The sequence below is a fragment of the Patella vulgata genome, chromosome 2 (assembly GCF_932274485.2).
Source record: "Patella vulgata chromosome 2, xgPatVulg1.2, whole genome shotgun sequence".
NCBI lineage: Eukaryota > Metazoa > Mollusca > Gastropoda > Patellidae > Patella > Patella vulgata.
This window is the reverse complement of record NC_065880.2, coordinates 54,519,379-54,543,834: the sequence shown is the minus strand read 5'-3', so window position 1 is coordinate 54,543,834 and position 24,456 is coordinate 54,519,379. Positions and strand designations below refer to the sequence as shown.

Genomic DNA, 24,456 nt, shown 5'->3' with positions numbered 1-24,456 from the left:
AGCATTTTATGGTTGCCAGGGGGAAAGGATATGTGTTATTTAAATAGTGGGAGACAGTGGAAGATTTTAAAAATGTTTATTTATAGTCAGTTCACTTACTTAACCTGGATTTATAGAAGTTGTAAAAAGTTTTTTGTAGATTTGACTAAATGAAATTTATTATGCAGGAACACCCACCCTTGTGATACACTTTAAACTATACTTGATAATGCATGAAAGTTTAATGTGTAAATATTGAAAATAGGACTTCTGTTTTCATTTCCTTTATTAGAATCCAGTGTGTTTTATGTACACAAATGAGCAATTAGGTGGCACTGTGACATCCTTGTAGGATATTTGATCTTGACAAAGCATTAAATTCTTACATATTTCATTTGTTGATAGAAGTAGAAACTATATGAAGCTTGTATAGGCATATTGTATATAATAAAAACACTACTAATCTATGAAAACCTTATGGATAAAATTTTCAAAGGTTAAGGTAATATATATTTTTTAAAATTTTTTGTTTTTATTGACCCTAGGTAAAGTTTGTACTCCATTGTTTTAGTTGATGAATAAAAAAACATTAAAATTTTCCAGCAACATTTTGGAAAGAAAAAAGGGTGGAAAATTCTTGTCAATTAAAACACCCTTTCATTTATCATCTTTTGTGTTTTCAGAAAAGAACTAGGAAAACAGATTTGAAAAAGTAATTGAAAGTTGAATTGTTGTTTTTTTCTTGTGATTAATGGTTGAGAAAGTTCCTAATAGACCTACCATAATGTTAGACATGTAGAAAATAGAAGATAGTAATAAAAGATTTTGAAAGATTTCATACAAATACATCTTATTAAACCATCATTATATTTAACATTCCCTCCCAAAGTTTTATTGAATTTGGTAAATTGAATTCTGTGGTTGCTGTAACAGGATGCTAAATTTCAGTTCAAAATAAACTTATTTTTTTGTTGGAACAAGTCAATTACAATATATATGTGACTGTAGAAATCTAAAAGTTTAACTCTATAGAAATGAACAACATTACAGGGGAATACAATAATACCAAGCAAAGAAGATCTATTTACATAAACCAAGAGTAAAAGTTCAATTGTTCTCAAATCAATTCTCTCTTATGTTTGGGATGCAGTTTCCATTTCTGAACAAAAATTCCTTTCATGTTATTTGCTGGTGAGAAGCAATACATTAGTCATGTATTAAATAATCTCTGAAAGGGGACTATACTGTATAATATCTCTCAATGTTATCTTGAAGAGTGTACTTGTAATGTCTATTGATAAGAATTTGCCTCCAGGTATATATCAATGTCTTATGAACAGTACTTCAGCATGTTTGTAGGATGTCTTTTGTCTAGGGTTATCCAACAACAGGTGTCATTTCTACTGAAACTTATCACACTTTTAAATGATTAATAAAGACCGAGATATAACAATATCTACCTCCTTCAAACGGTCTCGCACATCCATTAGCAATATAGGCTACAGAAATTGTTCAATATTAGTTTTCCAGTTTTGTGTAAAGAGATCTTATCTGATTATATTATCTCCTGTCAATCTGGTCCTGGTTATCAAAAAAACCCTATTTTTGTGATCAAATATTGATGAAAAGACATGCAATAAAAAGATAGAATCATTACTGTTTGTAAAATCAATGACAATCGTGGACTAGGTCATCTTTTTATAATGTTTTTTTTTTTACTGAAAGCATGGAGTTTTAACCATCAAGTATACAAAAGATGACTTTCTAGTAACTATTTACAATTCTGTATACAAAATTTTCATTGTATAGATAGGTGATATAAAATGAAATGAAATGGGGTTTAACTGAGTTAATGAAGATGAGCCTGTGCAATACAGTGTGCATTAAGGGCAGTTTTACCCAAACAGCTGCGTTTCTGCCAACATTTCTTCAATATCCTCCTGCTAGGGGTACTTTTACATTCTCCTCACGTTTTTCCTTGCCAGACCCTCCATCATACACCACTGACAAGGGTAAATCTTGAGGAACTTTCTCGGCCACTACCACTGGGACTGTCTGGATAGTGAGACCTCAGTAATAATAGATAGGTTGATAGAAATTTAATGACTTTTCTGGTCAGACCATTTAATCAGATAAATATTGATGATCCAAGCGCATGGGGGGGACTATAATATGTATTCAGTAAATATTTCTTTATTCTATATATTTATAGAATATTTATATTTATATTTCCAAATATATTTCAAGCAGCAGTTGTTTTTCCATTAATTAAAAAGCCGAATCTGGACAGGAATGTCGACAAAAACTATCAACCAGTATTGAACCTCAGCTTCTTGTCGAAAACATTGGAGCGGGTTATTGCTGCACAGTTAACATCGTATGTCAGTGATAATAACTTAATGGTGGAATTTCAAAGTGCGTACCGACAGTTTCACAGCACTGAAACAGCACTTGTATGTGTTCACAATGATATCAATCTGTGCCTAGACAATCGTGATTGTGTTCTTCTGATCCTTCTCTACATGTCAACTGCATTCGATACTGTAGACCATAATATTTTACTCAGACGATTAGATCTGGAATTTGGCATAACCGGCAATGCATTGAAACTATTAGAATCTTACATCACTGATAGAAAACAGAGTGTTTATGCGAATGGCATATCATCGTCACAAACATCCCTGGCATATGGTGTTCCCCAAGGCTCCGTGCCTAGACAATCGTGATTGTGTTCTTCTGATCCTTCTCTACATGTCAACTGCATTCGATACTGTAGACCATAATATTTTACTCAGACGATTAGATCTGGAATTTGGCATAACCGGCAATGCATTGAAACTATTAGAATCTTACATCACTGATAGAAAACAGAGTGTTTATGCGAATGGCATATCATCGTCACAAACATCCCTGGCATATGGTGTTCCCCAAGGCTCCGTCCTCGGTCCCCTGCTATTTAGTTTACAATAAACCACTGGGTGTAATCGTCAGAAAATACGGTCTATCATGCCACTTATATGCGGATGATACCCAACTTTATATCTCATTCAAACCTGTAAATAATGACATTGATCCAACAAAGTTGAAGCTAGAGAAAGGGCATTTCAGAAATTTAATCCTGGATGACAGACAACTTTTTAAAACTCAATGACAAAAAAACGGAATTCATAGTTATTGGTTCAAAAATGAATTTACCTATTTGTAATAATCTATCTATCAATGTTGATAACAGTTCAGTCAATTCTGTACATGTAGTTACATGTAGCAACATAGGTGCCATATTTGATTCTAATATGTCATTGGAAAGTCATGTCAATAATATTTGCAAATTAGGTTATCTAACTCTTCGTAATATCAGTAAAATCAGGAAATATATAACCACAGATAATTTTAATTCGCTTTTATATGGTTTGCCTTTAAAACACATTAGTAAACTTCAAAAACTTCAGAATTGTGCTGCTAGAATGATAACAGGGGCCTCTTACTGATCACATTACTCCTATTCTTTTTAATTTGCACTGGTTGCCTGTCCATTTCAGAATTCAGTATAACTTTTAAATGTATCCATAATCTAGCGCCATCATATCTCTCTAGTCTTTTACGATTTTATACCCCATGTAGAAACTTACGGTCTGCAGCAGATTTATATCTTTTAGTAGAAAATAGAACCAATATGGTGTCATATGGAGAAAAGGCTTTCTCAGTGGCTTCTCCTAAGTTGTGGAATAAGATCCCCTATTTCATCAGAAGCAGCGCTTCATTATCTATTTTTAAAACAGGCTTGAAGACATATTTATTTAATATTGCTTTTAGATAATTGTTTTGTATTTTGTTTTATATCTATATCATATTTATTTAGACTTCTTCTAGGCCTAGGCTTATCTTTATTTTAATGTGTTTGTCCCCCGCCTTTCGAAGAAAGCAGGAGACTATTAAAATGGGTTCGTCTGTCTGTCTCTGTCTGTCCGTCACACTTTTTGGGACACAATAACTCTCCTTCTAATTGACCTAGAATGTTCAAACTTGGTGTAGGTGTTTATTAGGTCAATGCCTTGATGGAGTTCGAAGATGAGCATTTTCTGCTTAGGGTAAGCAGAGATAAGCGATTTGATTGGTTGATGCTTTGGGACACGATAACTTTAGTTCTAATTAAGTGAGAGTGATGAAACTTGGTGTATAGTTTCATTACATCAATACCTTGACTAAGTTCGATAATGAGCATTTTCTGCTCAGGGTAAGCAGAGCGATAAGCAATTTGATTGGCCAAGACTTTGGAACACAATAACTCTCCTTCTAATTGAGGTAAAATGTTCAAACTTGGCGTAGGTGTTTACTAGGTCAATGCCTTGATGGAGTATGAAGATGAGCATTTTCTGCTTAGGGTAAGTAGAGATAAGCAATTTGATTGGTTGATGCTTTGGGACATGATAACTTTAGTTCCAATTAAGTGAAAGTGATGAAACTTGGTGTATAGTTTCATTACATCAATACCTTGACTAAGTTCGATATTGAGCATTTTCTGCTGAGGGCAAGCAGAACGATAAGCAATTTGATTGGCCGAGACTTTGGAACACAATAACTCTCCTTCTAATTGAGCTAGAATGTTCAAACTTGGTGTAGGTGTTTATGAGGTCAATGCCTTGATAGAGTGCGAAGATGAGCATTTTCTGCTTATGGTAAGTAGAGATAAGCAATTTGATTGGTTGATGCTTTGGGACATGATAACTTTAGTTCTAATTAAGTGAGAGTGATGAAACTTGGTGTATTTTGATTGGTCAAGACTTTGGAACAAAACAACTCTGCTTCTAACTGGATGTTGATGTTCGTCTTGACCGAATTCAATGATTAACATATCGAGCTAAAGCTAAGCAGAGATAAGCAATTTCCTTGGTCGATGCTTTGGGACCAGATAACTTTGATTCTATCTGATAGAGAGTGATGAAACTTAGTGTATAGTTGATAATCAGTTTGATTGCTTGATGCTATTGAAAAAAATAGATGTGCGATTAATTAATATGTGTCATCTATTTATTTGGGGATTTCGGCGGGGGACATCAGCCTCACTATTGGCTTGTTTAATTTATGTTCGATGTACACTTACATTTTACATTACATATTATGTATTTATACTAATAATCATTTTATTGTAAAGCGCCCTTGAACATTTTATGAAAAGGGCGCTATATAAATCTGTGGTAATAATAATATATAGGCTAGACTTAACTACAACTGAATAATACTAGTGCAAATGTTTTGTATATGTAATATTTATTACACAATTTGATAGATATCAGTTTGATAAGAATTAATAAACCACATATTCTTCAAAAAATAATCTCACTTTCTTAAGTTGATATCATCTCCATTTTTATGCACCTTGTTGGAGTCTTTTAAACCAATATCTATTTGTTCTGCTATGATGATTTTACATAAAGAAATAATGTGTGTATGTCATGTATTTGAGTGACACAGCATGCTTTCACAGAAATTTATGATTTAACAATCCTTATGGGAAGTGTATATACATAAAAACCAAATAAAATATGAGGATCATAAACTCTTATTCTCTTTAATAATGTTTTTGACTACATCATGGTATGTAATTATTATCATTTGAAAGGTTTCTCATTTACTTACAGTTCTGTTTTATTTGTAGTTTATTAGTATAGGTATTGGGATATATAAAAGTCCATAACAATTTTCTGTGAAGTGAACCAGTATTTTATCACATCATTTTGTATTAAGAATTGTCAATGAAAGTGATGAATAGGCTTTGAGATCAAACAAGACATCAGTATGTTTCAGTGGGACTCTTATTCTTATAAAGGGTTATTCTAGGTCAAACTATAAATATCATATCAAAGATCCAGTGTCATAAAGTTAGTACCCACTTCCTTCATACTAGATCCCATAATGGTAGGTACTTAAAGATTTCAGATTGAATATTATTAGATGTTCAAGTACATGTATGGTGGTCCACTTTTAAAATACACATGTTTGCTTATATATATTTGCAAGCATTTCTTGGGTGTGACATGTTTTTCTAAGTTATGTTCAGTATTTAAATTGCATTTCAATTTAAATAGAAAAGTGTTCAGTCATTATAAATTGAATAAAATAAATCCTTTCAATACTGATATCTGAATTTAAGCTGAATGTGAAATTTAATGAAAGCTCTGTGGTATGTGGTAGAACAACTCGTATCTTGACAATTGTCAAGTGTATTGTACTTGTACCATGTTGCTGGTTGGTTTGTGTTTTTTTTATGCAGAGATTAGTTTGATGTTAGTCCCTGTGTAAACTGCAGGTCATGTTTATTTAGATATAAAATCTGTTGATTTAGGATGTTTTCTGCTATCACATTTGACATAATCTGTTTATCTTAATGGCCATGAAATATTTCCCTTATTACATTTAAGCTATCCACTCTCTTGACTTGTGCAGTTAGATTACAGTGTTTGGTAACAACAAGTGAAATCTAGACCCCAGGTCTGAATAGAATTGAAGTTTATGGTACTTGTCGGATCACCTTTTTTAAATCTGTCTAAGCTCTTGGTAATCCCTTCTGACATATTAAAAGCATGTTCTAGAAGATAAAACAACTACAATCATCAATAGGACTGTATATTTCAACCTAAAATCATTGTGATACCTCATCAATTGTATTGCAGTATACAGTATTGTGATATATTGCAAAATCCATTTTCAGCAGAAAAAACATATTTTTTATTAGATCAACCATCAGTTTCAGCACACTGCATGGTGTATGTCCGTTTTCAATAGCCAAGTTGCTTCAGAAAAGTAGGATGTTAAACACCATTAATATTTAAAAACACAACACAATTTATCTGGAAAACAATCACAGGTTTATACACATATAGCACAACTTTTTGACAAGTATTTCTCTTATCGTTTTCAAGCATAAGAGAATACGTGTCGAAAACCTGGGATTATTTTCCATGTAAATTGTGTTGTGTTTTTTAATGTGCTCAATCGCTAAATGCCACTCAAGGATTACCATTCATATTGACAAATGTATAGATAATCCATGCTTTTATAACTGAGATTGTTTCTTTAAGTCTTGGAAGAAGGCCATTCAGGGGCGTAATTGTGGGGAGGGGTGTGTGGTACACTCCTCCAGCGAAAAATAGTCGGTCTCAAAATAAATGTAGTCGGTCGCAAAATAAGTGCAGTCGATCTCAAAATAAGTGCTCACTGAATTAATACAAACAATGCCAAAATAGAAGGAAAAATCCCAAATTTTATGTATTTGCGTGAATCCGTGCACCTAAATTGCATTCGTCACGCTACTCACCCAAAACTTTAGTGTAAAATAACCTTGTCAACTTATCATGTTTGAAAAAATGTTTTTTACCCTTATTCTATTGTGAGTAAAAAATTTCCCTTGGGGAGAAAAATAGTTGGTCGCTAAATAAATGCAGTTGGTCGCAAAATAAGTGCAGTCGATCTCAAAATAAGTGCTCACTGAATTAATACAAACAATGCCAAAATAGAAGGAAAAATCCCAAATTTTATGTATTTGCGTGAATCCGTGCACCTAAATTGCATTCGTCACGCTACTCACCCAAAACTTTAGTGTAAAATAACCTTGTCAACTTATCATGTTTGAAAAAATGTTTTTTACCCTGCATTCACTGCAGTCGGTCTCAAAATTATGCATGGGCGACTGACAAAATGAATTAATGAGGTAAACAAATAATGCCAGAATAGAAGGGAAAAACCTCAAATACTTAATATACGTGCTCCTAAATTTCTTATGTCACATAGTCGGTCTCAAAATAAGTGCTCACTGCAGTCGATCTCAGACTAAATGAATTAATGAGGTAAACAATGCCAAAATAGAAGGGAAAATTTTTTGTGCACGTAAATTGCAACGGTATAGTATAAAATAACCTAGTCAACTTTACATGTTTGAAAAAAAAAATTCCCTGTTATGAGTATGTTGGTATATAAAATTGAGAGAGCTTGTTACGAATATTTTGATAACTTAAATTATATTATTGATTGTCATACGAATAACATTAGCCGAACAGTTGGTAAGAAGTTATCGGAAGCATAGTTTGTTTCAGAAATACGTAAAAAATCTTTAAATTATGAAATGTTAAGGCGATCTATTGAATTTGAGAATTTTTATTTATTGCATATTTAATCCCAGTAGAAATAAAAACGTATTTGACTCATGTTGTAAGTATTTTCTGACCATCAGAATTCTGCAAAACCTTTCCCCAGATCCCAAAGTCCAGTAAATGGCATTTCAGAGACCAAGTAAGCGCCCCCGTGAGACAAAGTCCCCTCAGGCCCAGTCCCAAAAAACTAAAAGCTCAGTTACATAATCTAAATTTTTTACACGCCAACGTCGCTCAATTCTATTGTCATTATTCTTCAACTCCCCTGTCTTATAAATACAATCTCATCACTATCATATTCACAGTTACAGTGAATCACCCAGTTAGTAGTACCACTGAGCAGGGCGACAGACTGTAGAATTGTTATTTCTACTCTCACAATACGGGCGAAATTGATGGACAGGCCTCAAGATTCTGTCCCATTTCTTATCTTCTCGTTAAGGAGAATTTGATCCCATTTGCCATGACATTGACTATAATTTTTCAGGCCCAGTCCCAAAAAATTAAAAGCTCAGTTACATATCTGACATTTTTTCGCTCCTACACCGCTAAATTCCATTATGGCATCATTCTTCCACTTCTCTGTGGTCTTATATTGCCCCAGCACTGTCATATTCACGGTTACAGTGAACTGACCAGTTAGTAGTACCGCTGGTGCGTGAGGCTTCAGACTGCACAAATGTTGTGACAACTCTGGCAAAACAGGCCAATTGACAGGGGCAGATTTCGAGATTCTGTCCCATTGACTCCTATTTCTGGTTCTCTTGTCTTGTTCACAAGAATTTGCTCCCAGCAATGACCTCAAGTGTCAGGATATTGGTTCAATTTTTCAAAATTTTCTCAGGTTGCTCAATGTTAAAGCCACTGTCCCTAAATTTAATTACAAAATCAATAACAATCATCATATTATATGACATAAATTTTATGTCGACTTGAATAAAACTGCTTTCCGACGAGATAACGATCAGCGAACAACTATATAGGCAATACGATCTATGTTCTACCGGGACGCCCAGTGTTATACTAGGTATTTTGATGACTTTCATTGTGGGGTATGATTGTGGATGGTGCCCTAGATTTGGAACCGACCAACCCCACCATCTATTCCCAGCTTCCATATCAGCTACTGGCCCCTAGAAAACTATCATTTGTGGTGATCGGCCCCTGACTGCATCACTCGTATTAAGGACATGTACATCAGTCGGTCGCATTTTTGCTAAACATTCCCCCCCCCCCCCCCAAAACAAAATCTGTATGTACGTACGCCCCTGAGGCCATTCATTTCAGTTTCGTATAAACCAATCACTGTATGGGTGACCTGTGAAATAAACATCGAGATGTAACCAATGGTGATTGGGAATTCTCATTCATGACATATCATAAATAAGTGCAGGCCATAGTAACCACTTGACAAATTGGCACAGTTGGTTTTGGTAACTTTCTGAATTTCTTTTAAACGCATAGTAGATAAAATAATTAAGATATTATTTTTGTATTTTTCAGTCGAGCCATATTGAAGAATCCAGACTTGCTGCCTGAAACTCCACTGATTAACCTATTTTATGATGATTTCTGGGGAACACCTTTAACTCACAGTGGATCACACAAATCCTACAGACCATTATGTGTATTAACATTTCGTTTAAATTATTACCTCGGAAAGCTGGAACCATGGGGTTACCATTTAGGAAATGTGATATTACATTCATTAGTGACAGCAGTTTTTACGTTTTTAGCTAAAAAGTTTTTAAAACATTGGTTTCCGACGTTAGTAGCAGGATGCCTATTTGCTTCACATCCCATTCATACAGAAGCAGTTGCAGGAATTGTTGGAAGGGCTGATGAGGGGGCCTGTTTATTTTTTATTTTGACATTTTTAAATTATATAAAATATACAGAATATCGTGATACCAATGATGAGGGTAAAATGCGGAAGAGATGGTTGTATATGGCAGGTGTTTATATGTTTACTACAGCTGGTATGTTAACTAAAGAACAAGCTATAACAGTTTTAGGCGTATGTCTCAGTTTTGATATGTTTATAGTTCATCGTGTGAAGATAACAGATATCATATCTTTAAAAATTTTAAAATTGGTAAGTAGTTGAACTTTTACATCAGAATCTATAAGGTTTACATGTATATCAAAATGATGGATAGCCTGCATGTACTTCATGAACGATACCTTACATTATATTGTATGCATCCATTTTTCATGCCCTGTATTCTGTGTATGATTGGGCAATCAGCAGTTCATCATCTAACTGTCATTAGATCATCATATGAAAAAAGAAATTGACTAGGCACATGTACATTAGCCAATCCAATTATCAATAGTCATCAGAGCTAACAGTAATTATTGCAGTGTTTAGATCAGAGAGACGAAAATGGCTAGATGTGGATCGTATTTCACTCATTTCTCCTACTTCTTCAAATGTAGGGCCAGGTAAATACTCTGTTTACCTTGGACAACTTAGATGCTGTGAGAGTATGTTCCTAAAACAAACAAGCTTGATGATTTTAATCAGTTTCTGATAATTGCATACTGAGTTATGAACACTGAACGTGTTAGATTTTTTGTGGAGTTATCACACGATTGACTTAAATTTATAAACAATGTTTATAACATGTCCATCACATGAAGAAGCCTATTGATTTGTACACAATGTTTATATCCATGTGATGAAGAAGACCATTGATTAAACTGAAAATAACATAGCTGCTATGTGCTTTGTTGCCTGGCAAACTATCTTTTATGATTTCAAAGCATTTCATTGCAACAATTACATGTAATAACATCTCTTAAAGCACAAAAGATCACATTTTTAAATTAAAATGAGTTGAGACTGGTGTGAGTAAACATTCAGTCCACATTTTATTAGTAAAGAAATCTATGCGAATAATTAATGTGATTCTGTTGATAAATTAATTATCAGATGATCTTTTTGACCTTCTGAACAAAATTCATCAAGATAAGTTAATGATGTTATAATATGATTCACAATGATGTGAGTAGCATGCAGACATAACAGTATTAATAATTGATAGGAAATACTGAAAATATGACAGGTCCGATAATGTTTGTATGGTTGTCATGCTTTGTCGATGACATTGGATTACTACTCAATGAATATTTTACATTATTAAGTTAACATTTTTCCTTATTAGTTGGATTCAGCATACTGTTTGGGAGGATTTCTTGGACCATGTTAATCTCTTTAAAATGTAAATATTTTTAAAAATTGTCTACATACACACCTCTTGTAACTTCTTTGGAGAGATTACTTATGTTAACCATTATTTGCAAGAGGTGCTTTAAATTTCATAAATTCATGTTCTGTCTGCTATTCATGAATTTAAGAATTATAATCCAGAATTCCATCTTTCTAACATTTATTTTGGATGCTACTTAAAAGATATCTAAAATGATGTGTTCTTTTTATAGTGAGTTTTATATCTTGTTAAAACAATAGAGAAATTTCTTCAAATGTTATATCTCATATCATATAGCAAACTTTATTCTCTCTATCAATATTGATTATACATGCAGTAACCTCTATTTTTGAGCTAAAATGGAATTTGATTGATGTTAAGATAGGACTTAATTTCTTTTTATGTAGCTAAACCATTCAGAATATTAATTTGATTCTGTTGTTCCTAAATACGTTCTGATTAGAACGCATGCAACTAAATTCAATGAAGATTAAGTTTTGATGATGACTAAACAATATAGCAAATTTTCTGTTCTTGTTTGAATGTGTAAATTGAGAAATGAAGTATATGTATGTTATGTAGACTGATTGCATAAAATGTGTGTTTTAGCTATTTATAATACAGTGTGAACTAACAATAAACATGAACCATGATGTAATGGTAAAATCATTATAAACTGTTAATAATAATCTATTAGGTGTCAACATACTAAATACAATATGAGCTAATATAACAATAAAATTTCACATCTTTCACCAGTTTCTGGTTATCTGAACCCAAAATCTGGGTGCAAATCTGCCATTATTTAGTGATGGACTTGTTTATGCAATCCTTAAATTACATCTACATGAATAATAAGATTAATATTCTATTGTTAAAGGAAATGGTCCACCAATTTCTATATTCTACTAACCATGACAGCTACTAGAATCAACTTTTGAAAACTTTCTAGACATCTCTGTTTGAAAGCTACACTATTGTTTTGGGGACATCACAGGCAGAATCAGAACTAGCAACTGTCAATTATAAGGAGTAGGAAACATCACTAATAGTTTATTTCTCAACACAAAATATGCTCGTAATTAAATGTGACTGATTTATTGATATAAGTGACAATTTTTAGTTTGGGGATGCCATTTTGAAAGATTGTTAGTATTGATGATGTCCCTAACACATTCTTTAAGTAACAACGCTTGAACAAGGGAATCTAGAATATTTCTGAAAGTTGATTTGAGTAGCTGCCATTGTTATCTATTGTTTGTTAGAATATAAACAGATGGGCTGTTTCCTTTAAAGTCTTTAAAAGTCATCTTGACTGTTTTCCATTGGGGCATACAAATAAACTGTATTATTTATAGTCTGTCAGTTAAGTAATAAATTATGTTTAAACTGAAAATATGGATAAGAAAGATCTTAATTTAATTTTTTCTTATTGATATGGCAATATTTGAAATACATGTATCATTTTAGTATTTTACTTTGCCTAATGTCCACTGTTTTCTATTAAACGAACTTGAAGAAAATACCTCCAAGTCTTATGTTTTTGTTAGGGAGAGGGCAGTGACAGTAGTTGTGGATATACACTTTCCTCTCTCTTTAGAAATCTTACATGTATATACAATCGGAGATCGTCAATTTGAATCCCGATGTATGTACTGTTTTCACAAATGTCTCTGGTCTAGAGATTCAAATGGGATAAAGAATTATTTTACACACTCTAAAAGATTCATTGACATTAGGAATATAAGAAAAAACCCATGGGTGGAAATATCTGAGAATGACAAGACATCAAACTCTTGGCCATTCCTAATAATTTCAGTGTTATAAGGAATTCTCTTTAATATCACATGTTAAGACATGATGCATACATAATTAAAGGTCATTGAAACTATCTTGGCATAAAAGATTAATATTGACACACCTAAATGTGAACATTCTACTGAAAATACAACTGTTCAGTATTTTAACAGCAGTTAATTGAGTTAATATGTAAGGTATCATTATGTAAAATAATATTTATGTTCCTGTTCATAATCATTTAAATTGAAATTAGATATAGTATATCATATACAGATTTATTAAAACTATACAATTTTCATTAAAATTGTATTCCTCCAGGCATATCAAATCAAAAAAAAAGTTCTATTGTATAAGTCTTATAAAACTTTCAGTGTGAGCATGGTTGTTTTATGGTTCATCTATGGTCTGGATGGACTATTAAATGACAGAATGTAATTAGGCCTATTTCTCCTGCTCTGACGGATCATCTAAAATAATTATAGAGAGAAGATCAAACCCAAGTTATGGGTGTGGAAATTGCCAGTCTGAGCCCTATTCACTATCCATGCTTAATTGGGTATCACCTCTGGAGAATCATGTATTAGCCTTCAATTACATCATTTATAGCCTATTCATAAATCAAAGGTGGGACCAACTGGTAGTATAAAGCTTTTAGAAACACGGATAGTTATCTACACTTTACATACAACACCAACTTATTGGCCCTTTATAGATCTGGATCTCACATCTACACATAAAGATTTATTGTAAGGTTAGAAGCTTACTCAATTATACAGGAAAAGATATAAATGACAGTGCACTGTAAATGCTTGATTAAACAAGATTTAACTATACAGCCATTAATTGATCTATTTTTTTGATAATCATATAAAATATCCAAGAGCAAATTAAAAACAGAACAAACAATATAAAAATATTACACAGACCATTATAGATCAGTGCCCCTTTTCAGATAAGTCATAAAAAATGATTTAGAAAGCTATACCGGTAGTTTATAAAAGGGTTGTAGAATTCTTACTTAATAATGACACCGAAAGTAAAAAGATGAACATTTTTGGGAAACAAAAGTTAGACAGAGCCAGGTAGAAAGGATTAATATTTAAGAGATACATGTACATAATAATGTCCTTGACAAGATGCAAGTACAAATAATGAAGTGTAATATTGAAATAGGTGCATTGTAGGACGTTTATACAAACTCAGTCATTTCCTTTCTTTACTTTCTTTTAAAGAAATTGACATATTGAGGATTCTAGAAAAAAGATAACACCTTTTTTATACATAAATTATGCATGAAAATAATAAATGTTTTGAGTATATTCTGATGAAACGGACACCTGTTCTATATAGAAGATTTTTATATGTAACATATTCTACAAGATACATTACACTGAAAGAATAAATTTAATTACAAATACAATACATTGAAATATTGTAGACAAATATTTTAAAGAACCTGTTGAACCCAAAATGTCTGGGATGTTAATTTGCCATTCTTTACTTAGGCCAAGTTGAACTGGTGTGATTTTATAAACCAATTTTTGTCTTCGAATTATCATCAGAGATATTCAAACTGCAGAATAGTAATAACATCTGTAGAAAACAATCAGTTGTTGGTCAATGAAGCGGCATAACTGGATGCAAGACAATTTGATTATCTGATTTGCTCAATTGTAAAATTGCAATGATGACTTGCTTGTCCCAAAAGCAGTAAATCCTCTGATGAATTTGCAAACTGTTATGAAATTTTGTTATTTTATGCAAGTTATTAACAACAGCTTTGATATAGTGGTTTATTGTCAAATTACTGTTATGCTATGTTTTTTTATGTGATATACATTGTACTGAAGCGGGTGTTTAATATCACAAAATTCATTTAGTTTATATTTTATTGATCATTATTGCTTTAATGTTTTGTACTGATAAGATTGGATGTCCTATAATAATAAAACATGTGATAAACATTTTTCTCTTATATATGAAATATTTATTTGATACTGTTTCATATGTTTCACACATATATTTGTAGAAATTCAATATATGAAATACTTGCTCATAGACAAATGAAAAAGAGGTTTCCCTGGATTTCCTTATGTAGAATTTTCAGTTATGTCAAATATGATTGTTTTCTTCGTCTATTAATAATTGAATGATTTTTGTGTATTTTCAGTCTCGTTTATTAGAAGGTGGTGTGTTATTGACAGTGTATGGTGTTATATTAGTTATATTACGTATATATTTTATGGGAAATAAACCTCCAGAGTTTGCACCGTCGGATAATCCAGCTTCCGATTCCAGTAGTATTCTGACACGAACTCTGACTTACAATCTGCTACCAGCTTATAATGTATGGATATTAATATGTCCTAGAGTGCTGAGTTTTGATTGGTCAATGGAATCGATACCTCTAGTGCAAACAGTGACAGATCCTCGTAATATGTGGACAATACTTCTATATTCCTTGCTATTATACATAGCATATAAAATATTGAAAGATTTACATAAAAATACTACTTCAGCTATTCCCATCCCTAAGCCTCATACCAATGGTAATGGCGTCGGACATCATTCATCCTCAAGTACAAAATTAAATAATTCTAATAAAATCCGTTTAAAACGTCGTGGTTCAAACAGTTCCACTGATAGTTATGAAGATGTACCTGTTTTAACTCACTCGCTAACAAGTGTAGATATTTTGATCATTTCCTTATCGATTATAATTTTCCCATTCATTCCTGCATCCAACACATTTTTCTATGTTGGGTTTGTGATAGCTGAAAGAATATTATACATTCCTAGTATGGGCTTTTGTTTACTAGTGGCTCATGGATCCTTTATATTGTATAAAAAGTGCTCCCAACACTGGCAGAAGACATTAATGGTTGTCTCCCTTATATCAACTGTGATTTTGTTTAGTAGTAAAACATTCCTACGTAACCAGGACTGGCAGACAGAAGAGAGATTATATAAATCTGGTATCGCTGTTAATCCACCTAAAGGTAAGCATATATTTATATAATAGCTATCTTTTTAGTTTTGAATACATTGAACTGAAATGAATAGTTATTTTATACTCTGACATTATTATAGACCACTGTCATGATATATATATACTATGTGTTATTGGATGTCTTATGTACATAATTTATATACTAAAGTTACAATATCCCTGCTTGTATGTGACAAGGAGGAACGTCACCTGTCCAACCTCATGGGTTTTCTCCGGGTCCTCTGGTTTCGTCCCACTGCTAAAGACCCCTATGTGGAAGCAAATTATTGAAATAAAATTGAACCATATGTTAGTCCCAAAATAACCTTATTTGTGTCGAGTGGATGTTTCACTTTGTAGAATATGGTGAACAAAATATATTATTTGGTCTGCAGGAACTTTATATACATGTACATTATTCAAAAATTTTGAAATGAAGAAGTATTTTGAATTTCAACAATTTCCGTCAAATACGACTCAAGTTATGGCCCTTTTTTCATTTTATGGAATCTTGTGAATACTGTTAATGAGTTAAATCCTTTATTTATTTTGTAGAAAGCAAAAGTCATCATATTTTGGCTGAATAGATAACTTTCAAACATGCATAATACTAAATTTTGATTTAGTTTGTACATAATGTAATAATAATGTTCATTTTCTACAGCATGGGGTAATCTGGCTAATATCTGGAATGGCCAGAGAAAATCAGCAGAAGCAGAAGATGCATATAGAAATGCCTTAAAATATAGAGGAAATATGGCTGATGTTCATTATAATCTGTAAGTAGATGTATTCTGTATTAGATATATTTCTGTTGATGATAAATCGGTAATTATTCAACCATCACAGCAAGTTGGTAGATTTTGTCATTCAAATTGATCCTCAGTATATTTTGACTCAGTCACTACTATCATCACTGAGGGGGATGAAATAGGTAAAGTTAATCAAAGCAGATTGATTTTGTTTTTACCTGTGTTAACCTACATTCATTTTATCAGTTGTTTTAAATAAAAGTAGCTAAATAGTGATGTTATTATAACATGCTCAATAAAACAAATTGAGACCAGACCTCGAGTTCAAGCCATCCGTCAAAGTGTTTGAAAAAAAGGTAAATGCATTTTTAAAAATGCTTAGTTACCATTTTGATTAAGTTGTCTTTTTAATAGTATATTTTGAATTGTTTTCTACAGCGGTATTTTACTTCAAGAACAGAAAAGATATGATGAAGCTATAGATAGCTATAACAAAGCTAAACATTTTAGACCAAAATTATCTAGTAAGTACTACAACAAACATGGTTATTTCTTTATTTTGCATTCATACATGTATATATATATATATGTATATTTATAATTGTACTAAGCATAAATTCTAAGTACTTGTTTCCACCACAAAAAAATTTGTGAAGACTAAAGGGGGATAACTGAAACCTTGAAGACTGAAGAGAGATAATTTGACAATTTATGTATTTTTTTTTCTAGTGGCTTATCTAAATTTGGGTATCATTTTATCACAGTTAGGACAAAGTGATGAAGCAGAAAAGGTAAATATGTATTCTTCATTTTCATTTAAGATTATCAATACTGTAATAGTGTTTTTGATGCAATAAGGATTCAGTAGTTATATTTTTTATGTTTATATTATGTGTTGATTTAAGATGTTTTGTAAATTATTATGGTATATTGTATTGTAAGATGTATTGTAAATTATTATTGTGTATTGTATTTTACAGATTTATAAAATTTGTGCTGATTTAGATACATCTGGTTTAAAAGATCCTAGGTTACATGAGGGAACCAAGATATCATGTTTATATAACTTGGGTAGATTATATACAGAACAAGAAAAACTGAAGGTAATCAAATATTGAGTGGTCTAACACATGCGCTTTAGATCATAAGGTCTGTCATTGAACCAAGAGGCATGGTTTCAATACCAAGCTTGTATATGTCAAGTAGTAGGGTTGTCTGCCCAATCTCGTGGTTTTCTCCAGGTACTTTTCACAAAGTGAGTTGTTGTAGGATTAAAACTGTATGTGTGAGTCCTGACTAGACCTGGTTTGGTTCGAGTGGACCTTAAACCCAATCTGTCTCTCTCTCTCTCTCTCTATAAAATTCACAAAATAATAAACAATGGTTTCACTCTAGTACTTTTATTACTTTATGTAGATCATTAAACCTGTTCTTCACTATTTGTTATTTTCTATACAGACACAGCCATATTTAATCCTCTTTTAATAGCAGTCTTTATATTTTATATGACAGGAAGCTGTAGATACATATCATGAAGCTTTAAAAAGAAGACCAAATCATTATGCACCACAAAGTTTGTACAATATGTTAGGTAAATATTTAATATTGTCAATTAAACAAAGAAAGAAAATGATTTATATTCATCACTTATATAAGTTATGCATACAGTTTTTTTCTTTTCTTTAAAATGTATAAGTTTTTATATGCTAATATTGAAATGTAGTTGTATGTTGTTGTTGGTCCAGCGTTCACAATTGCTCTAGAGGATAAAGCTAATATCTGATTGATTTCTGATAATTACTGAAAGAGTTATGGCCCTTGATCACTTTGAACAGACTTGTGGATGTTATAGAGGCTAAAGTTAATATCTGATTGATTTTAAATTTATACACAGTGTTAAGGTCATGAAACGAATAACCCTATTGATTGTTAATGATTTCCGATAATTACTTCCAAAGTCATGGCTTTTGATATCAAATGTTTTGTATACTAAAGGTTAGTATATATAGGGCAGAACTAGAAGCCAAACAAATTCTAATGATTTCTGATAATTGGCTAATGGATTGTTACTCGTAATCAGATTTTAGTGTGTTGTAAATGGTTTCATTACTGACAAAAAGAAAAATATGTGACAACCCTTTTTGACTGCCCGGACGACTTCGCTTCTGTGGGAGTATGTATCATTGCCTGGCAACCTGTCTTTAATGATATTTATAGATTCTTATTTTTGTGTTATAAAGGTGAAGCCTATGTCAAAATGAATCTGTTAGATGAAGGAGCTAAATGGTTTAATGAAGCACTGAAAGCTAAACCTGATCACATTCCCGCTCATTTAACCATGGGAAAACTTCTACAAAAGAAGGTAAATTTTAAAACATTATTATTGAGTGTGACAGTATGGACATTTTTAAATTTGTTGTTTTTGAAGTATAATTTCTTAAAGTTTCAATTTCATATTTTTACGTTATATTTTTAAAATTTATTAAAATAAAGCCTTAAAATAGATGGTATCTATAAACAGTCCTACCTTGTTAAAGAATAGTCCTATTAATCCTATAATTCACTATTGCCAGTTGAGAAATTGGCAAAAATATCATTTTCCTCTTCAAATTCAAACGTTTGAAAATCGCTACTGCATGGTGGAGAATAGACAACAAGGGAGGTAATTGGGAGGTAATCGTGTTATTATTTCCGGTGTAAATGAGTTTTAAGTGTGAGAATGACACCTATGATCGTATAATAATGAGTTGACAACCTATTGAGCAAAAGACATAGAAATTATTATGTTTTGACTTTCTTAGAAAATATGAAATTGTAACTTTAATACTCATATTTCAGAAACAAATCAGTGAAGCTGAACAATGGTTTGAAAAAGCCTTAAAGATAGATGAAAATGATGTTTCTGTTTTACATCACTATGGTAACTATATATATATATAAGTCACAGAAGATAAGTTAATATCAAAACATAAATATTGTATTAAGATTGACTGATCATTAGTATACTTTCGAATCCCAAAAAAGGTTTCTGCTGTCAGAGCAAAATGTTAAATCATGTTTTGCTTGGATTTGTCATGTTTGCTTTCATAATTATGATTGTCAAAGTAAGAATGACACATTAATCTCAGTTGTCAGTGTTTTGTCAGTTATCCACTAATCATCATAGAATTATACCTATAAGATAGTTCATTTTATTAATGAACATTAGTTGTAAAGTAAAACTGTAGAATCATAATCTTTTCACATAATTTTAGTTATATATTAGTGTGTAAATTTATTGTCTTACAGCTCAGTTTTTAGTTGAAATCGGTAAAGATAAAGAATCTGCTGTTATGTATAGAAAAGCTATAAGTAAAAGTACAGATGATTTTGAACTTCTCTTCAATGCTGCTAATGTCTTTAGGTATTTATTTATGTTATTCCTTATCAAATTTTTTAATAAAAGATTAAATCTATTAGAGAGAAAATGTTCAGACTTAAAATTTGTTGTCTCTTTGACTGCAAAGTCACAAAAAATTCCATTGCTTCTACACTAAGTACCTGGGACTGTATTTCCAACTTGTTTTCTGCTGGCAAATCTTTGTTGTAAAGATCTGGAAACACAATTAAATGATATAAAAGTGACACAAACTGTCCTACATTGTTACTTTCTTGGTTTATCTCCAATATTCTACTTTATGGTGCCATTCGTACGAAGTGATGGTTGTGGGCAAAGAACCGTACTGTGGACACAGTTGGAAATCTGACAGCTCATGTTCAAAGGGTTAATACTGAATATGCTGTTGTTATAGCCATACTTGTTTCTTCATTTAGTCTTGATAATTCATAATATATGAATGCCACTAACAATTTTTGCCTTTTAAGAATTTGCCATTTCTTATTTATGAAATCTTAATGTATATTACCATAATGTAAGTATTATCATGATTTCAGACAAATTGGAAATAATTTAGATGCTGAAGAAATGTATAGAAAAGCAGTCAAAATAAAACCAAATGTAAGTAGAAAATATTTTGTGAACTCTGAACACATAAGTGTCAAATTTTCCACAAAAATGTCTATGCCACATTCTGTGTAAGGCACTGGCTCACTAACCAAGAGGTCCGGGGTTCGATCCTGGTGTTCGCTCAGAAAGTTCCCTAGGATTTTACATCATGGTTCCCCTTGTCAATGGTGCAAAATGGAGGGCCATCAAGGATGGTGTCTAGTCGTTCGGATGGGACGCAAAACTGAGTCACATGTACACATTGTATGTAAAATAAGCCTTGACAATTGGAATTCTAAATAAGAGTAGGCTGTAGCGCCACTGACCGGGAAAAATTTCCTTCGTAGCCCACTGTATGGATTATAACCGTCTTCATTTCTTTGAAAACTGTAGTGAAGTGACACATTTGATATGGTAAAGAGCTTTGACTCTTGTTTTATGATTATTGTATTAAGCTATATTGATAAAGACATATTTGTTATTATAGGTGCCTACAGCTCATATGAATCTAGGTGCAATGTTACATACTAATGAAAAGTTCCAGGAAGCTGAGTTAAGTTATCTTGAAGCACTACGGTTGAAACCAGATGATGCTTTAACCAAAACTAACTTACAGAAATTAAGGAATAGAATGAACCAGAAAGGTACTGCAAGTACTATAGACCAGCAATAGGTTTATTATATTATTATTATTATTATTATATTGTTATTGTTAAATTATGTTGTTGCCATATTAAGTTTTATAGCTATTATTTTTATTAATGAGAACTTGGAATCAACTGTATCATTTTGACTGGGTTGGGTGTAGGCCTATTTGTAATGTTGTACTGTGCTGTGTATGTATAATTTGTTGTTGGTGTATGTGACAAACTTTTTTATAATTTAATAATATAATTATTAGTTAATTTTAGAACAAATTGAAATATAATAAAACAAAAGAAATTCTCTGTTCTCAGTTAAGTTATTTTCTAAAATTTTAAATTTGATCGAATCTAAAATGGATGTTTAATAGATAATATATAATACTGGTATATCTTCCTTCAGAATCAATTAAAAATTGACATGATGGATTGTTAACAGACTGAATCTCATTGAAGTATGTTTTGTTTTTAGATTTATTCTGGTATTTTATAGTGCTCTTTTCAAACTAGATAGATACTGATTATTGTCATTTTTGTTATTAAATTTAACAAAACTAATTTTAAGGTACAGGGTTAGATTTGTATTGTTAGGGTGTAACTACTAAATTTTGTGAGCCTAATTTTTGTTCATTTTTGTTAAGCTAATGTCCCGACCAACATTTTTAGCCTTAAACACAAAGGGTGTTTGTCAAAATTGTCTTTCTAAACCCTTTTCAAATTCCTGCACAAACAAGGTTGTTTTAGTCCCAATAGACATTTTAAAAATTAAAACAAATTGGCTGCAAATGTTCTAAGACTTTTGCATGCACAGACTCTGCAGCTTTCCCAATGAAACTCATCATCTTAATTATTGCAACCCCTGTCTTTTACCTATTATTAAAGTTGTGAATCTTAACGACCATAAGTTTTCTGTGATATTAATCATGCCTATTATATTTGTATTAAGCAAACCTGTCCATCATTAAAGGACTCTGATTATACTTTTATATTTGATATAGACAATAACATATTACAATATTTTAATCCTGTATATACATTATTCAGTCTTATGATTACTTACAAAAATACAAGTTTAGAAATATTTATTAGGTATATTAATTCATATATAATATATGTCTCATATATTATTATAATGTTTAACCTCATAAATATGTAGGTTACTAAGAATCTACATATACATAGTGCATTATTTACAGAATTTGATTTTTAGATGAAATCCGTGTGTAGGACTTGCTTACTGTAATGTGGATGCCCCACATTAAAAAAAAAAATCTTCAAAAAAATTTGATAATTATTAATTTATTATATGTAAATTTAGGCCAATGTTGTTTAACTGTAATAGTGGATTTTACATTATAATTATCTATTCAGTTACATTTTTAGATGATATTGTACATATAGAGTGTGGTGGCCTTGATCTCACTTTGATAATTTTAAACATTGTTACCGGTTACTTACATCTAAATCATATATGGTTTGCAATTATTGTTTAAAGATTAGCCGATGTTTTTATTGTAGTTTTAGCATTAAATGCACCTATTTTAAAATTTGAATTTATATAGAGAGATATTTACAAATGTATTGCAACAGGTTAAAAGTTGATCAAATTATTTGGGGAGCTGAAAATTATGAGATGTCCTGTTCCATTTTTCAAAATAATCCCCAGTTGAATTTGTTTTGTTGAAAGATTAGATATCAAACTAAAAGTTGACACTAATTTTGAACATAAATTTGAATGAGGCCTTATAAATTCTCCCTTCAGACTTGTTGAAATCTAGTGAGTGCTTATAAATTGACTCTTGATTTTAATATACATGTTTTAAATACTAATATATATATATATGATACATCTCTGTGCAGGGAATCTCACAAAACACATATATTTTAATATATTTCTAAGAATAATATATTTCACTCTTTATTTGCTATTAAACCCAATGAACAAATTCGGTTTATATACAGGGTCACTGTACATTATAAAATATGAGTTTAGTGGATGTCTTTGAAAATACATCTTTTTAAAATTTCTTTCATCCAGCAAGTATTTCATTATGCATAATCATAATGTAGTATTTAAAATTTCTATGCATATTAAAATAAATCCCAATGTTTACTTTCTTTATTTGATAAGTAATACATTTAACAGTATTATAGATATTGTTTTCAGTATATAGCTGCATAATATGTATGTCGTGTTAAATGTTGACTTGCTTACAGACAAATATGAATATGTATTTCAAAGTTTCCACTTTTTGCTGCACTCCAGTTTCTGCTTTCATGGTTATTATTTTTGACAAAATTTCCTTAAATGAAAATGAATTTAATGTTCCAAGTCCCAATATCCCCAGAACAGTGAATCTGAAAATAGATACTGATTATCATATTCTAATAAATAGTTTGGGAGATGCATTGTTTTTAATTTTGGGATTGTTTAGTAAATTATATTTTTGTATTATATCATGCTTCAATTATACAGAACAATGTCAAAACTAAAACATCAAAATGAAGCATTGGAAATTAGTCAAATGTTAGAGGTTCTCATTTAATTAAATAATTGTGAATACCAGTATTTAAGTTCTATAAAAAAAAATGTATAAATAACATTGGTATGTACTACTGCGATATCACCTTCGGTGGAAGCGGACGTTAAACGCTAAGAACAACTACTGGGTCTTTAAAAATTTCAAATATTTATACATGATTTATTATAAAGTAGTTGTCAGATTTCATATTCATTAGCTTACAGATAAATATAACCATTCCTCTTTCACTTCATTAAAATAATTTAATTTTCAATATAAGAATGTAGAAAGCTAATTTGATTTATATATATATATACTGTTAAGCTTTTGTTTTGTTGGTTCATTGCTTCATAAATACATATTAAATATGACCATTAAATTCACTGTTAAAACTTAACTCTTTTTGTTTTAAATTATTGTGAACAGGGA

The 24,456-nt window shown here is 31.3% G+C and overlaps 1 protein-coding gene across 1 annotated transcript in view; it reads left to right on the top strand.

Annotated features, from left to right (window-relative positions):
• LOC126809648 (protein O-mannosyl-transferase TMTC2) overlaps positions 1-24,424 on the top strand; it is a 43,811-nt gene extending 19,387 nt beyond the window's left edge. Inside the window, exons 2-13 of the mRNA XM_050534318.1 lie at positions 9,630-10,221; positions 15,309-16,137; positions 16,792-16,906; positions 17,318-17,403; positions 17,609-17,670; positions 17,860-17,982; positions 18,392-18,470; positions 19,120-19,241; positions 19,718-19,799; positions 20,168-20,282; positions 20,813-20,876; positions 21,352-24,424. Of these exons, the coding sequence (XP_050390275.1) occupies positions 9,630-10,221; positions 15,309-16,137; positions 16,792-16,906; positions 17,318-17,403; positions 17,609-17,670; positions 17,860-17,982; positions 18,392-18,470; positions 19,120-19,241; positions 19,718-19,799; positions 20,168-20,282; positions 20,813-20,876; positions 21,352-21,537 (2,455 nt within the window). The 3' untranslated portion in view covers positions 21,538-24,424. The remainder of the gene's footprint in view (positions 1-9,629; positions 10,222-15,308; positions 16,138-16,791; positions 16,907-17,317; positions 17,404-17,608; positions 17,671-17,859; positions 17,983-18,391; positions 18,471-19,119; positions 19,242-19,717; positions 19,800-20,167; positions 20,283-20,812; positions 20,877-21,351) is intronic.
• Positions 24,425-24,456: the final 32 nt, after the last annotated feature.